This window comes from Megalops cyprinoides, chromosome 18 (genome assembly GCF_013368585.1).
Source record: "Megalops cyprinoides isolate fMegCyp1 chromosome 18, fMegCyp1.pri, whole genome shotgun sequence".
NCBI classification, from domain to species: Eukaryota; Metazoa; Chordata; class Actinopteri; order Elopiformes; family Megalopidae; genus Megalops; species Megalops cyprinoides.
Window position 1 is genome coordinate 12,219,382 of NC_050600.1, and position 14,457 is coordinate 12,233,838.

Consider the following 14,457-nt stretch of genomic DNA (forward strand, 5'->3'; position numbering starts at 1 on the left):
GAGATAATAATGAGCTGTTAAGAGGAAGGGAAAATGGTGTTAATTCAATCAAATTGAAACACTGTTAAGAAAGCAATCTGCAGTGTATTGGGGAAAAAAGTCAATGAGTGCTAATTAGGATTTTTTTTTAGCAATACCGAGAGCAATACATTCACAAGCTCGTTTTCCCACTATCTAGTCAGAAAATTGGCCACCACAACGTGGTTGCCATCATCCGTCCCTCTGGCCAACTTTCCTGCTCCTCTCCTCTTTCCTTCTCAGGAAATCCAGTTACTAATTGCAGTGCCTTATCTGAGGGGTTCACATCAGCATGGCTTATGTGATTATATCAGGAAATGTGTTTGCAGCTTGCATGGAATGGGAAGCTTCACTTGTAGCTTTTGAAGAAGGGGACTGCCAACTGGCAAGATATTCTGCAGTACGCTGACCTACCCTGGAAGACAGCCACCATGCAGGGCATGAAGGGATCAAGTACCTGCTTTGCTGTACTTTACTGAGACGACAGTCTTTTCATTGTAATGCCCATGTGTATGATGGTCTGAAGATCTGATATATTAAACGCAAGCTTAGATCCAAAGGCTTTGAATGCAGGGAAGATATTTTAGATTCATTATAAAAATTCTCAAGATTTTTTTTTTTTCCCCCCCTTTCTACTCATCTGATACCAAGTGCACATTAGTAAACCTACCAGCACAATAATAACTAGATTGAAAGTACTGTCCACTTTGATTTGAGGTTCACTGCCTATTCTGAGTGCTGCAGACTATTTTTTTAAACAGATCAATGCATTATTTACATAACTGCAGCTTCATGAGATATTCAGTTACACGCAGTGTAAACGTACCACATGGGGTTTATTTTAGAAATCTGAACATGTAAAAGGCTTCAAGTAAAATCTTCAACATAGGTGATTTCCAGTGCCTTCAACATGTGCAGGCAACATTGGTAGTTATAATAAATAAATAAATAAAAGCCTAATGAGAAGTGGAAAATGAATTCTGTACCCCAGTGACCTGACCTTTCGGAGTGGAAAAAAAGGAAAGCACGCTGTGATTAATCTTCAGGTTCATAACATCATCTCCAATCACTCAACCGTTACATTCCTCACTCTGTACTTTACCCTTAGTGTTTCCTTTCTGTTTCATTATTTATAAAGCTGCTCCTTCCAATGCATTTTTTTCGCTAAATGGCTTGCATTCAGGTATATGTTTCACAACCGTTCTTAGCATCTTTTCACAAAGTTATTAAAAACTCTTTTTTCAGTTTTAAGAAATAAAAAAACTCCACGCAGTGGTACTATATCACCACAATGATTCCCTTTGAAACCTCCCAAAAAACTAGCCCAAAGATGTGTGGTTTCAGGTTCATAGCATGACAGATATGACCTTACAGTTCCAAACATACCTTCATCAAGTTTTTAATGAAAGTAAAGCTGTTGCTGTTATCCATATAATAAAAATGTAAAATTAAAAGATGTGAGGTACTGTATGTCAGTGATTAAGAGCAAATTATGTGTTAAGGACAACAATGATACATCACTAAATTTGAGCTACATTCTTTGACAACTTCCTTGTCAAAGTCTTGTCAATTTACAGTTTGTTTCAAGAAATAATAATGTTGCCAGATTTACCTCTGCTTATGCTTGTTAGTTAGCTTTGGTGAAGTGGCAGGTAAACAGTACAATTTAACTGATGTGTACTTAAAATTGTTAGGCTGCAGTGTGGTATGAAGAGACTTAACACTTGACATAATGTCATACTGTAACCATTTCTGAATGATATTGGTGGGCTGGAATAGACTGGTTGTGTATTGTTTATGAATGCGTCAGTGTTGTATTGGACATTTCCTGGCAATGTTTTTAATATTTCTGAAACATATTCACCTGGAAAGTATGGGTATTGCTAGATTGTTTGTGTATGCTTAGGAACTTACTGACTTCAGCAGGAATTCATTTTGGTGAGACTTCAATAATGTGTTGAATATTCTTGCTAGTCCTCTACTTTTAAAGAACAATTCACCAGTTATCCATTGAGATGTGAGCAGATTCAGGTCCTTAAACCATATTCAGTGTGTTCAAAAGCAGAGCACTACAATAGTGGCTCAACAGGAGTACATTTAGCTGTCGAAGAGGGTTAAGGGGTACGAAGGAAAAAGGTTTAGCTTTCCAAATTGAAGAGCAGAGCACTGTGTGAAACACGCGCTAATGACCTCTTTGCGTGTCCTTATCCAGCCAATATTGTGACCTAAGGGGGTGTGAGACTTACTAGCTCTCAGAGAAAACCACACTTCTCAACAAAGCCTGAGCTCTTTTCAAAATAATGGTCCCGTTTTGAACAAAAGTCCACATGGTTAGTGGTTTTGGCAGAAGTTCTTCCAAAGATGCACGTGAAACACCCATCTTGATAGGGGCTGTCATGTCTGTTTCATGTCTCTGCATTTGCATGATCAATGTACTGTATGTACGTAATTATGCTCTGTCTCTCTTACAACACCAGTCCCATCAAGATCACTATATACTTGTTGGAATGCATTTTTCAAATGATGTCTCTACAGCTCGCATTACTAATACTGTAAGTCAATGCAGTTCATTTTAACATTTAAAAATATGGACCATGCTTGCTTTGCAGGATTACAGCCCCATTTGGGATCTTGTGCTTTGGTGAGCCTTTGCAAAGCTATAAAGCACTGCATCAAGGGAAAGCTCAAGGTGATAAACTGCTTGAGTCATAATTAGCTCATTAAAATGTAGTCAGCTTGAGGGGGGTAAAAATGCACTTTATTGTATTCATTGGAAATTCAGTTTTAACAGTATGGCTGTCAAGTTCTGAGTTACTGTTTGAGGACAGACTTTGCTGGGTTTTGCAGCATTGTCAAGATCAATGAAATGCTTACTAGTGCCTTCCACCTGCTGCTGCCATAGAACAGGACAAGACAGCACACAATGACAAGAGAACATCAGCAACTCATTTAGAGTTGTAATGCAAAACTAAGGTTTTTCACCTGTACTGTAATTAGCTTAGGGTACCAAAAGTATGGTCACAGTAGCAATCCTAATTTTTCTTTGAATTTGTTTCAGATTTTTTCAACCTGAAACAAGATTGAAAAGTTACATTTATCTCACAACTCAAATACAAAGTCCCATAGAATGGAAAGATCAACATCAAAACATTAAATTGAATGCAAAATAATTCTATAGCCTGTGAAGGGAATGCTGAGAGCAAATATGACTGTCTATGGACATTAACACTTAAAGCTCCACCACCTGAACATGTTTCCTTATTACTCCAGTCTATCTAAAGATAGAGGAGAAATTTCTTTAAGACTTCTCAAATTGGTTATCAAATATCAAACTCTGACATGAGTTAAATCGGAGCCATGTAGAACTTCCGTTGACGCGACTCTGTCTACATGGCTCTGAGTTAAATGAGTTATCTCCAAATATAAAATACTATCATAGGAAGGTTTTTTTTTTGATAAACCTCAATCTAGTCTAAATCTATGCTCAGCAACAGTCATAAAATAATCATGGTGGTCAAGATTTTTTCAGAATCTCACAACATTAGTTAATATAGGGCTATAAACTGTTTTTTTTTTTCTTTACTTTCCTCTTATTTTTTCCTCTAAAACAACAATTGTTCATTATTCACTGTGTGTTAGAGGTTCTTGTCAGCTGAGCTTATAAGCTTTGACACTGAATATGATACTGGCAGAGACTGACTGGCAAAAAGAAACTATAACCCATCACCACTGGAAATGTAGTTGTTTACAGTAGTGCTGTTTTCTTATGATTTACTTCCAAAGAATGGCTGTTGACCGAACTTTCTAAACCTTTTGATCCATTTTTATCAATAAAGTTGAAATACTGAGAATTTGTCCTCTGTTCTTGCCAGCTGATATGCTCTCTCTCTTCTTTACAGAATTGGAGCTTACAAAAACACAATGTATCAGTGTGCTAATGGAATAACATCAAAGCACAGCACCAGACATCATGGTGCTTTGATATGAAGGATATGAGATACATTGGTGTTTACAATGAATCGTTCCTGTATTATCTCATTTTGGTAGGTCGCACCATCATACTCTCCACTCATCACATGGATGAAGCTGATATCCTTGGGGATCGCATTGCCATCATTTCCCATGGGAAGATGTGCTGCAGCGGCTCCTCCCTCTTCCTAAAGAAGTGTTTTGGGAGTGGATATTACCTCACTCTGGTCAAAGGGGGAGCTGAGAAAATGTCCACACAACGGAGTGGCATTGCAAAGACCCAGGCTGTGGAGGTAAAAGTTTACTCTCTGTGTACTACTCTAAGGAATGGAAAAACAAGATTTAATATTGCTTGTATAAGTAGCTTGTATATATGTACAGACAGACAGACACACACACAAACACATACACATAAAACAATGCTGTTGCTGAACCAACCTAAATCATTTGGGTTCTAGCTAATAATTTGGTTCTTGCTAGTAATGACAGCTGGCTCAGTGTGACCACACTCATTTCGCTTAGTATGATGAACCCACCTCTCCTTATTGTTATCTGTTGAGATGCTACTGTGCCATAATTTTGATTTTTTTTATGTTGCTAATCGATTATCTAGCTTTCAAATAACGCAGAGATGAGCTACAATGGTAAGCTCATGCTTAGTTGTTACCTATGAAAAATTTTTTGCGCAGATGATACCTCAAAGGTATCTACTGTAGCTAGCTATGGCCAACTATGAAAACAGAGTACATATATTTTACTTGAGATGAGACAGGTAAGCAGCTAAATGTGTCCGGCTAATATTAACAACAATGTTACAATTCCCAAATCAAGTGTTGTTTTGGGTTGCTATGTTGTTTCAGAACAAATGTGTCACTGCAGAATAAATTAAAATGAAATTTCATTGAGCTGTTTGATGTAAGCTGTATGTAATTATCCAGTTAACATTATTTAGACAGTAAATTTCAAAGGGTTAAGCCCTCCAACTGTTAGAGCCTTGGCCAAATGTATCCATATGTTGTGTGCATATACTATCCCAATAATTTTTACTAAGGACCTGTTTTTAAATGTCTGCATGTTCCAATATATTTGCTAAGTTGGATATACAGTATGTCATTTCCCATGAAGAAGGCGATGAAAAACATATTTTTGTCTTTTTGTCTAACAATACTGACTCTCACTTAACGGATAGCTTGTTGGAATGCTTTTAAAAGATTGCAAAAAACAGAACAAAATCCATCATGATCACTGAATTCAGAATGTCACGCAGAACAGCAAGGGGGTTATCATTGCCATGAGATGGCAAGGTATAGCATCCCATAGGACTGCCTAAAAACATGTCCTCTAACATCACAGTGAATGGTTATTTCATCAAATGTGAATGCATACAAATTATCATAATATATGGTGGTTTAATTTTAAACTTTGTAGGTTTTAATTTTAAAAATTGCAGGTTGAAATGGTAAGAATCTCCTTTTCCAATAAATATAGTTCTTTTTGTCAGAAAATTCAATTAAGTATAAAAAATTTCATCAGTCTTAGTTTTCCATTTTGTTGAAAGGGAGGTTTTTCATGAATGCAAGAACACATTTAATCTAGATGGACCTCATTCAGCCGCAGACAGATTTGTTTAATTTGAATATTCTGTAATTGTTTCTATATTTGATATGCGCAGTGGCGCTCCGCTCTCACATGATTGTTTCTGTTTAGTGGGCGTCCTTCCCAGCATGATAACTGTCTGAAACCATTTTTCTGCATGACTCTAATAGTTATGACGAAAATACTCAAGCCAATTACTTGCAAAGCTTTACACGCCTAATTTTAATCAGTTACAGCAAATGAATGTACTGCATAGAAGTCAGCAGGGCTGCAGCAATTGCCCATTAATTTAATGCTGTTTTTGGGTGTTATTTGTTCATATAAAACAGTCATTTAGCAGCAAAACTTTGCATGCTACCAGTCCAGCTGTGACCAGTTCTCATGGCTCTCCATATACAGGTAAAGTGTGCAGAAACATTTTGTAGTCCATCAGTTTAAGATCTAGACAGGCTTTGTTTAACTGATGATTGAACTGGATTGATATGACGGGCAACCATTTAAGATTGATGTTGACATTGCTCTTATTCTGAATAAACGCCAAAATTGGGCAAAGAAACACCGCATTAAATGTGGCATGGTGAGTTTATTATAATTTGCTAATACATGTCATGATTCAGCCTTAAGGCTAGATTATGTAAGTGTCAGATGATCAGTAACTTTATGGATTAGTTGGCAACAGATTATGCATCATAACTGAAATGCCTGGCGTCATTAAAGCTCATGATAAGGGATTAATGAATATTAAGAGAGGATCCAGTGGTATCAAGGGCATGTTTCGGCTGCCTGTGAAGGGCACTTTTGGGACAATGGTGAGATCAGCCAACCAAATCCTTTTCTGATGAAATGTTAAATAAATAAAAGAATCATCATTCAAGAATGTAACAATCAGACAGCAGCTGGATTGATTTTTGTAATACCTTACAAAGAATTAATATAACCTCACTCCCAAATGCGGAGACTGTTGGACAGTCCCACATCATGCAAGTGAAAGTACCAGGGGCTCCTTGGGAGCAAAGTGAGCATGCAGAACCAGGGGCCAGTCAGTTCAAATCAGCTCCCAGAGTACTTCAAATGCCCATAGCTCATAAAGATGTACTACTACCACTACTACTGCAACCACTGCTGATACTATCATTTTAATAAAGTCTATTTTTTTAGTCAGAATCTGAAATAATAAATCATGTCATTTTTCATCGTATTGCATCAATTCCCATAGTACATCATATGCCCATAGCTCATGTAGATGCTGTAGTACCCTTACTACTACTGGTAGTAATGTAATTTTAATAATATCAGATTTTTTTTAAATGTCAAAATCTTACACAATAAACTATCTCATTTTTCAACTTGAACTTTTCCTGTCAATGTTTTAAAAGTACAGAAGTTTAAAATATTTGATTTAAATAATAAAAGAATTAGAGGGATGGAATAAAGAACAGTGCACACCCTGTCTCTCCTTGAGTCTGATATCATAAGCACTGAATCCAAATCAACTCTTGAATATCGAGAACCCCTTGGGGTTCTTTTTATGTCTTGAAATTGATCCAGTGAAATAAAGCAGTAATTCCTGGTCTGCCTGCCTTTAAGGAGTACCTTCCAAAAATCCAAGAGATATTTTTGTGAGACAGAAGGCAATGAATAATACACTGCCTAAATAGCATCTTCAAACAAATGGTTATCAGGCTGAAAACAGAAGTTAAAGATTAGGTATATCAAATGAGTGATGTACTAATCATTGTCGAATGCATTGTGTGTGGGTGTGTGCTTGTGTAAATTTGAAGGGGAGAGGTCAGTTGTTTTTAACCATTTTAAACAATTATCCAAATCAAACCTTTCTCATGTCATTCAATCATTGGTAGGTGCAGTAACAGCTGCGGTTTGATTACACTGAAAACAAATGAAAAGGACAATGGTGTGAGTTGTATGTTGTGTATCATCACTTGGTATGAGCTGTCATGATATTACTTCCTTTTACCTCTCGAATAAACAGAGGGAGGACTCATCTCAGAGATCCAGTCCAGATGAAGGCATTGGAAGCCGGTGTGGGAGTGACCCAGACCTCTCAGGTATGAAGATTTTGTATCCAGGAGAAGAGTGTTCGATATTTTGAAACCTGGAACCCTTCCCGGCTAACGCCAAGCATTAGCAAGGAGACACATATTACCTCATATTACTCAAGTACATTAGTGTCCATTCCTTGTTTAATGACTGCAATTACCTATTATAGACTAAAATCAATAGTCTGGGATGTATTCTTCTGAACAGCAGCCTGATAGATTAAAAGCAAAAGGCTGCTCGATTTGGGATTATCTTATATATATTTACTGATCTCAGGGGACACAGTTAGTATAAATCAGATTAACAGTTTACTGCCCAGTTATTACTTCACTCTGAAAATGATTTTTTTTTCACTGGCACTGGTTATACTATAGTAGATAATCCGGTCATTTTTACCACAGTTTACTTCGTGTGAAGAAACTGGATATAGATTGTTGAACATAATGTGCATTATTGGTCACAATATATGTTTAGGTGTAACTTAATAAGACCTCTGTAAAGCGTACATAACACCTTCAAGGGCATGGTATAAGCATTTAGTTGCAATTAAGTATTCATCAACTGCAGTGCTTCAAGATGTAAATAATAGGTCATGACCAGCTCTGCTGTCATATTAAAATAATGCACAACGGTCCCAAGGCACAAATGGCACCACTGCAGTGTGCTGTATTTTAATACAACAGCTTCCAGTGGGTTATTTGGTTTAGACCATGGCTAATTTCCATCTGAATAAATACTCACACATTAGATAGAGACGTTGTATTTCTGTTTGCATTGCCATTTGCTTGATAACTTAAACTTCACTTTCCTGTTGCTGTAAAAATTTCACATTGGAAAAAACCCAAAAAACTTCTCAGTTCAGCAAATTTAAAAAAAATGTTGATAAAGTAAAATTATGGTAGGAATACAGGTACTATTAGCTAGATAATTAGGTAAGAGGACCACACTTTTACATCTTCTACAGCATGATAGCTTGCATGAGTCCCATATTAACACCAATGTTATGCCTCCTTGTTGTAACTAGCTAGCAGCATCTCGAAACACCGCCTAATTCTACAGTTATAGGTGCGGTATAGCTAGGCATTAAAGTGTTTCAGCTGTCCCATTGTTGGAAATTAATATAGAACCTCTTAATCAGTGACAACCTTTTCTTTGTCTGAGCTGAGGTATAAAATTATTTAGTACACACTATTAAAAAAAAGCATTGAAATGAATGTGTTATATCACCACACCATGCTTATTAAAGTGTTATGTATGTTTCATCAACTCCTTGAAGTAAGACTTTGAAAGCATGACCGAATATATATGCCTAGTGTTGTAGTGCAGAATGAAATTAATGTAGTTGAACATTTTGTTTCGTTGGCTTCACAGAAAGAGGCTTTGTGTCATGTTTGTCTTTGTTATTTGCTGTTTGCTCCTTTTTATTGGGTAAATCTTTATTTTCATTTGCACACTCTAGGCAACAATTTCTACTTTTGTTTGCTAATGATAGCTGGTAGTTTTGTAAAATGGACAGCTAGTTTGGCCAAATACTGGCAAGCATAGAAAAATTAAACTGATTTTCTGTGGAAGTGCAAACTTTCTAGTGCATGTATTCACTGTAATAGGTAACAATGCGCAATGCTACAGCACAGCTATATTTTATCCTACTATATTCTCCTTCATTCTTCTACTGTATAGCTTTCAAAAATTCACATAACCTTTTCCCACCCTATAATCTTGCTCTCCCATCAGGCATAAAAGCTGTCAGTGTTCTTCTGTGGAGGCATGTGCCTGAGGCTGTTTTCCTAGAGAGCATTGGCCAAGAAATCACCTACATCCTGCCCTACATAGGAGCCCAGGATGGCACATTTGCCCAGCTCTTCAAGGAGCTGGACTTGGAAATGTCAAATTTAGGCATAACAAGCTATGGGATTTCAGACACCACTCTGGAGGAGGTAACAGATGGTCAAGTTTTGTTTCTTAAATGCGTATTCATAAAACATTTACCACCGCTGTGAGTCTACAAGTAATGTGGGTACAGCTAAATGAAAATTGTAAAACTAATAAAAATGTCTGGTTTTTAAGTGAAGAATTATTGCTTGCTTTAACTTTTTGGTTGCTTGACATTCAATGGCAAAGGCAACTTTTTAAATTGTATTTTAAGTTACAGTATGGACAGCGTGATGAAAGCTGGTGTTGTAAAGGAATGTGAAATGGGATTTTGAATTTATTTCTGGCAGGCATACAAATATCTTTTTTTAAAGATCTATAGTTACTTGTGCTGAACAGTTGCTGCTGTGAGCAGTTTGTGCTATTTGAATGTGTGTGTCGTTATATTTCTATACATATTTTTTATTGTGTTGGTAGCTTTGTTTGATAACGTTTCACATGTTGAATTCTTTCATAAATAACATTTTGAAAGAGAAAATTCAAAAAGGTCTCCATTTACTTGCAGACTTTTTATCACTGTTAATTTACAAGTCAATTTAAATGTAAATATGTCAATATATTCTGTTGTTGATATATCATTTTGACAGAAAGTATGTTTAATATATAATTTGTAACAGTAACAAATCTACCATTTTATTTCAACAGATTTTTCTGAAAGTGGCAGAAGACACAGGTGTAGATGTGGAAATATCAGGTAATATAATATGAAAGTTAATCCCAGGATGTTAATCTTGTTCTTGCTCTTAGTCTTTTTTTTACATTTTTATTTTATAGCCTCTTTGCTGGTATACTAAAGTGATAATACACTGAAACGATTTCATTTGTCTTCTATTCAGATCAAAAGGACACATTATTAAGAGACTGGAAGAGAAGTTCAAGAGAATTCAAACGTCACAGTATAGCCAATATTGGTTCGAGTTCTGAGAACTTAATCTCTGGAAGTGGTATGTACTTTTCATTGCTTGTTGTCTCTGTAGAAATGGACTTTGTACAGAAGAAAAAAATCTCCTTTTGCAAGCCTTCTTAAGTAAATTGACACATTGACTCTCTCCTGCTCATGTCTTAAGTATCTTGGTGTGGCGCAGCACAAACTATTCTGAACTAAGCCATGGTGTATTTTTTTCTTGTGTGTCCTTTTGCATATGCCATTGGGATTAGAAGCAAAAGGGAAGTTTGCAAATCGTGTTGAAGGTATGTGTCTTGAAACATAGTCTGTCGTTTTCAATGAGCTGCCCCAGCATCCAGGAAATTGCTGTGTTTCCTGAAGCTATTGATCTTCCTGTTGGTTGTTTCATGTTGTTTCATAGTAATACGTCACCCTGTAAGCCCTGTAAAGGTCAGTCACCAGCTCCTTTCACATCAAGATTCATCAAACACACTGGTGATTTGCTATTGTTAAAAACCTGGCTTTACTGTTAGCTGACTATTCACACAAGACACAAGACAGACATTGCCAAACCACTGGAGTATTGCTAGTGCAGAACAATTTGCATTGCATTCGGCAAAGCTTCTTTTAACCAAATGTGACATTTTATATGTGCTGTATCATTCTATTTCAAAATAGTGGCCGGTAATGGTGACTGACACTTTCTCTTCTTTTATGTAAGTTTTCTGTGCATTTATCATGCTGCAGCAGTAACAGTTGATATTATTTTTCAGAATATGCAGATATTGCTTGTGAGACTTCATGCGTATGGGTATGATGTAATAGGAGAGAGAATGCCGTAGCAGTTTCAATGACTGTAAATAAGTGTGTTTTCAACTAAATGTTAACAGGGTAGCTAAGTATGAAGGGACAATTTTCTGCGGGTCAGTGATTTGTTAAGCTCAGCACAGTTATAATTGTGATGTATGGTTGCCAACCCAACAACACAATAATCACTATCTGTATTTACACTGCTTGAAGCTGGCTTCAGAACCACCTCAAGGTCATGCAGCCACTATTTGTTTGAAGCCAACCTTGGTGCAGGTGGACTCCTTTCACACCAAAATGAAGGTGTCCACTGTTCAACAATTGAAATATGCCAATACATTGGCTAGTTTACCATCACATTTGTTTTTCATTTTAGCATAACATTTTACATTTTGAAGAGAACCTCTTAAATCTCCATTAATAATGAAAATATTATTTTTGGTCCTTCACATTACAGCAATCAGAGTTCAGACTCTACCACAACCTTCTAATTACGTATTCCAATTTTAAGTTGTCATGATTTGTGAGCTGTTCTCTCTTCTCTGTTCTCTCTCTTCTCTGAATAATGACAGTATTTTCAATTAACCATTCTACCACCCTATTTTTTTTTTGTTTTGTTTGGTTTGTTTGTGGGGGGTGGAAGGATATACAGAAAGAAAAATCAGTTGTATTTCAGAACAAGCACTGTACAGTAAATGTCCACTTGTCTAAAAACATATACCAAACTCTAGAAAACAAAATTTCCAAATGTTGTAACTTCTCATAATGCCGTATATTGTAGATGTAGAGTGCGCAGATAAAACGAATGGAAAGGGCTCCAGAGTAATCACAGGATGGGAGCTGATCAGAAGGCAGTTCCTGGCTCTCTTCATTAAAAGATTCCACCATGCTCGCCGAAGCCGCAAAGGACTAATTGCGCAGGTACTGTACAGACAGACCAGCAACGAACAATTTTCACTTCGACATACACTCTGTGACTGCTCTTAATTAAACATATCACTTTAAAATGGTTTCTTTATCACTCAAGGGTTAGTTTGCTTCACCCTTTTAAGGGCGGTTAGGAGGCGAGTTTACAGGGTATGCATGTTGGGATTTGTTCTTCTGCTGTTTATGTAGTCAACAACACTGAACTCTTTTGTGCATTCATGTGTGAATTTAATACTGTTACAACATGGTAAATTCATGGTAAATACTAAGCAGAGGCTCACACATTTAGACTTTGGGGAAATGTATATTGAACCAGAAAAATCTGTCTGTTGAAATCCACCTTCAGCAGCTATTGGAAGACTGCTGTCTGAGATTTTTATAGGGCTATAAAAACACCAGAGAGCTAACGCTTGAGATTTGATGGCTTTTGGTAGGTTGTTCATTGCATGGACTTTGTCACATGAAATGGATTCATAAAACTTTGTTCTGAAAACTTAACCATAATATTCTTCATTTGTAGGAGAAAACCTCAGCCCCAGTATCATGTTTCCTGTCTGCATGCTGCATGTTTAGAATGAATTATCAGGACCTCAACTGTGCTGAATGTTTTATCTCATCATAAGCTTTAGCAGCCCCTAGTTGCCAAGGAGACAGTAATCGGTGTAAATTCTCGAAAAGCTGCACAAACTTCAGCAGCGCCAGTCTCCTTATCACTGGCTAGCCTCCTCATTCACCGCGGTGTATGAGCCAAAGGCATGCAAGTGAAATAGATAAGGTTCTAGTGATCATGAAAAGCAGCTCAGTGAACCTATTAGGCTTTATTGCTTACAATGAGTACCCTCAAAGCACAGGTGATGTTACCAGAATCAACACTATTTCGATGGGCATTCAGCTCAGACTCAAGGAGTGTTAACCTCTCTTTATCACACTTGTTTTTTAACATACCATTAAGGTTTCGTTACACTTTAGACTTCTGTAGTAGATTACGTTTGCTATTTATTATATGGAGCTGAAGTATCAGGGAATAGGTCATTCATGATATGTTTCAGAAGCAGTCAGAAGTTCTTAAATGGACAGGTACAAATACACATAAAAATCGTACTGAAAATCATATAATTCTGATGTCATACTGGATAGCATCCTACCAGTGGAAACACATATGCTTGTTAAATCATAGTGTATGAATTCATTTTTTCTAAAAAAAAAAAAAAAAAGGAATATTTCTTCTTGCCTTCAACATTAGTGAACTGAAATCTGAGTAAATGCTCCCTCTACATGGTGTACTGTACATGTGTCACGCTGTGGTGCCGTTTCTTTGTTAACTCAAAACTATAGTAATTACTCAATGTCAGTTCTATGCTTCCTTGATATTGTTTTAATGGGGAAAAATACTGGTGTTTCTCATCTTCTTCCCCCACTATATTCAAGCCACCACTGTTGGGCTGACAAAGGACTTTAACATCATGTAAACAGCCCACATTGTCAGCAGATATGATTGTGGTAACATAATCTCTTCAAACAGAGCTATGGGGAACACAAAACAGATTATGGCACCTAAATTGGAAGCACTGATTTATGGGGAAAAGTTGGAATTGCCAAGGATGTCTACTTCCAGACAACACAGCTCTGTGATTGTCGTCGTTTTGTTCTCAAGCGAAATGAGCTTTGGCACCTGCAGTTTGGTGTGTGGGCCTGGGATTGGAGGCACTGCTTTCTCAGCAGGGTTCCAGGTGCCACTTACATGAAACATTATTTCACTATAACTGTTGGATTTCAAAGAGTGTTGCCTGCTCTGAAGGTGGCCTCATTTTCCCGCAAGATCTGTGTGCTCAACCCTTTGCCAGAACATACCCATTTGATCCCACAAACAATAGGAACGCAAAGTCTCAAACGTCTTCTTTCACTGTAATGGTGCAGCTGGTGAAATTGGACAGAATTGGACAAAAAAAATCAATGTATTCTCCCTTTGAGAACTGTTTTGTGGAATGCATTGAAGCACTGTTATGGGCTGTTGTTATTGATGCAGTTACTGTAGGTTCCAGTATGAAAGTATTGGTAGAGCAGAGCGGCTTTCTTTACACAGTGCCAGTATCCAGTCTCAGATAATTACAGAAAAGACTACAGCATGAATATCTGAGGTACACAGTGAAAATTTGCCCCTTTTCTGTACTTTATTCTCCGGGACTGGTAATCTTGACACAACTGAATAGGAATCATGTGATTTTGTGATTGTATGAGGAAGAGGACATACATACAGGACATAC

General features: G+C 37.0%; 1 protein-coding gene across 1 annotated transcript in view; it reads left to right on the plus strand.

Moving 5' to 3' along the window:
• The window catches only part of LOC118793670 (phospholipid-transporting ATPase ABCA1-like), a 136,686-nt gene that overhangs the window by 54,996 nt on the left and 67,233 nt on the right, over positions 1-14,457 (plus strand). The window contains exons 22-28 of the mRNA XM_036551898.1: positions 4,066-4,286; positions 7,574-7,649; positions 9,376-9,578; positions 10,219-10,267; positions 10,410-10,517; positions 10,732-10,764; positions 12,063-12,187. Coding sequence (XP_036407791.1) covers positions 4,066-4,286; positions 7,574-7,649; positions 9,376-9,578; positions 10,219-10,267; positions 10,410-10,517; positions 10,732-10,764; positions 12,063-12,187 — 815 coding nt within the window. The remainder of the gene's footprint in view (positions 1-4,065; positions 4,287-7,573; positions 7,650-9,375; positions 9,579-10,218; positions 10,268-10,409; positions 10,518-10,731; positions 10,765-12,062; positions 12,188-14,457) is intronic.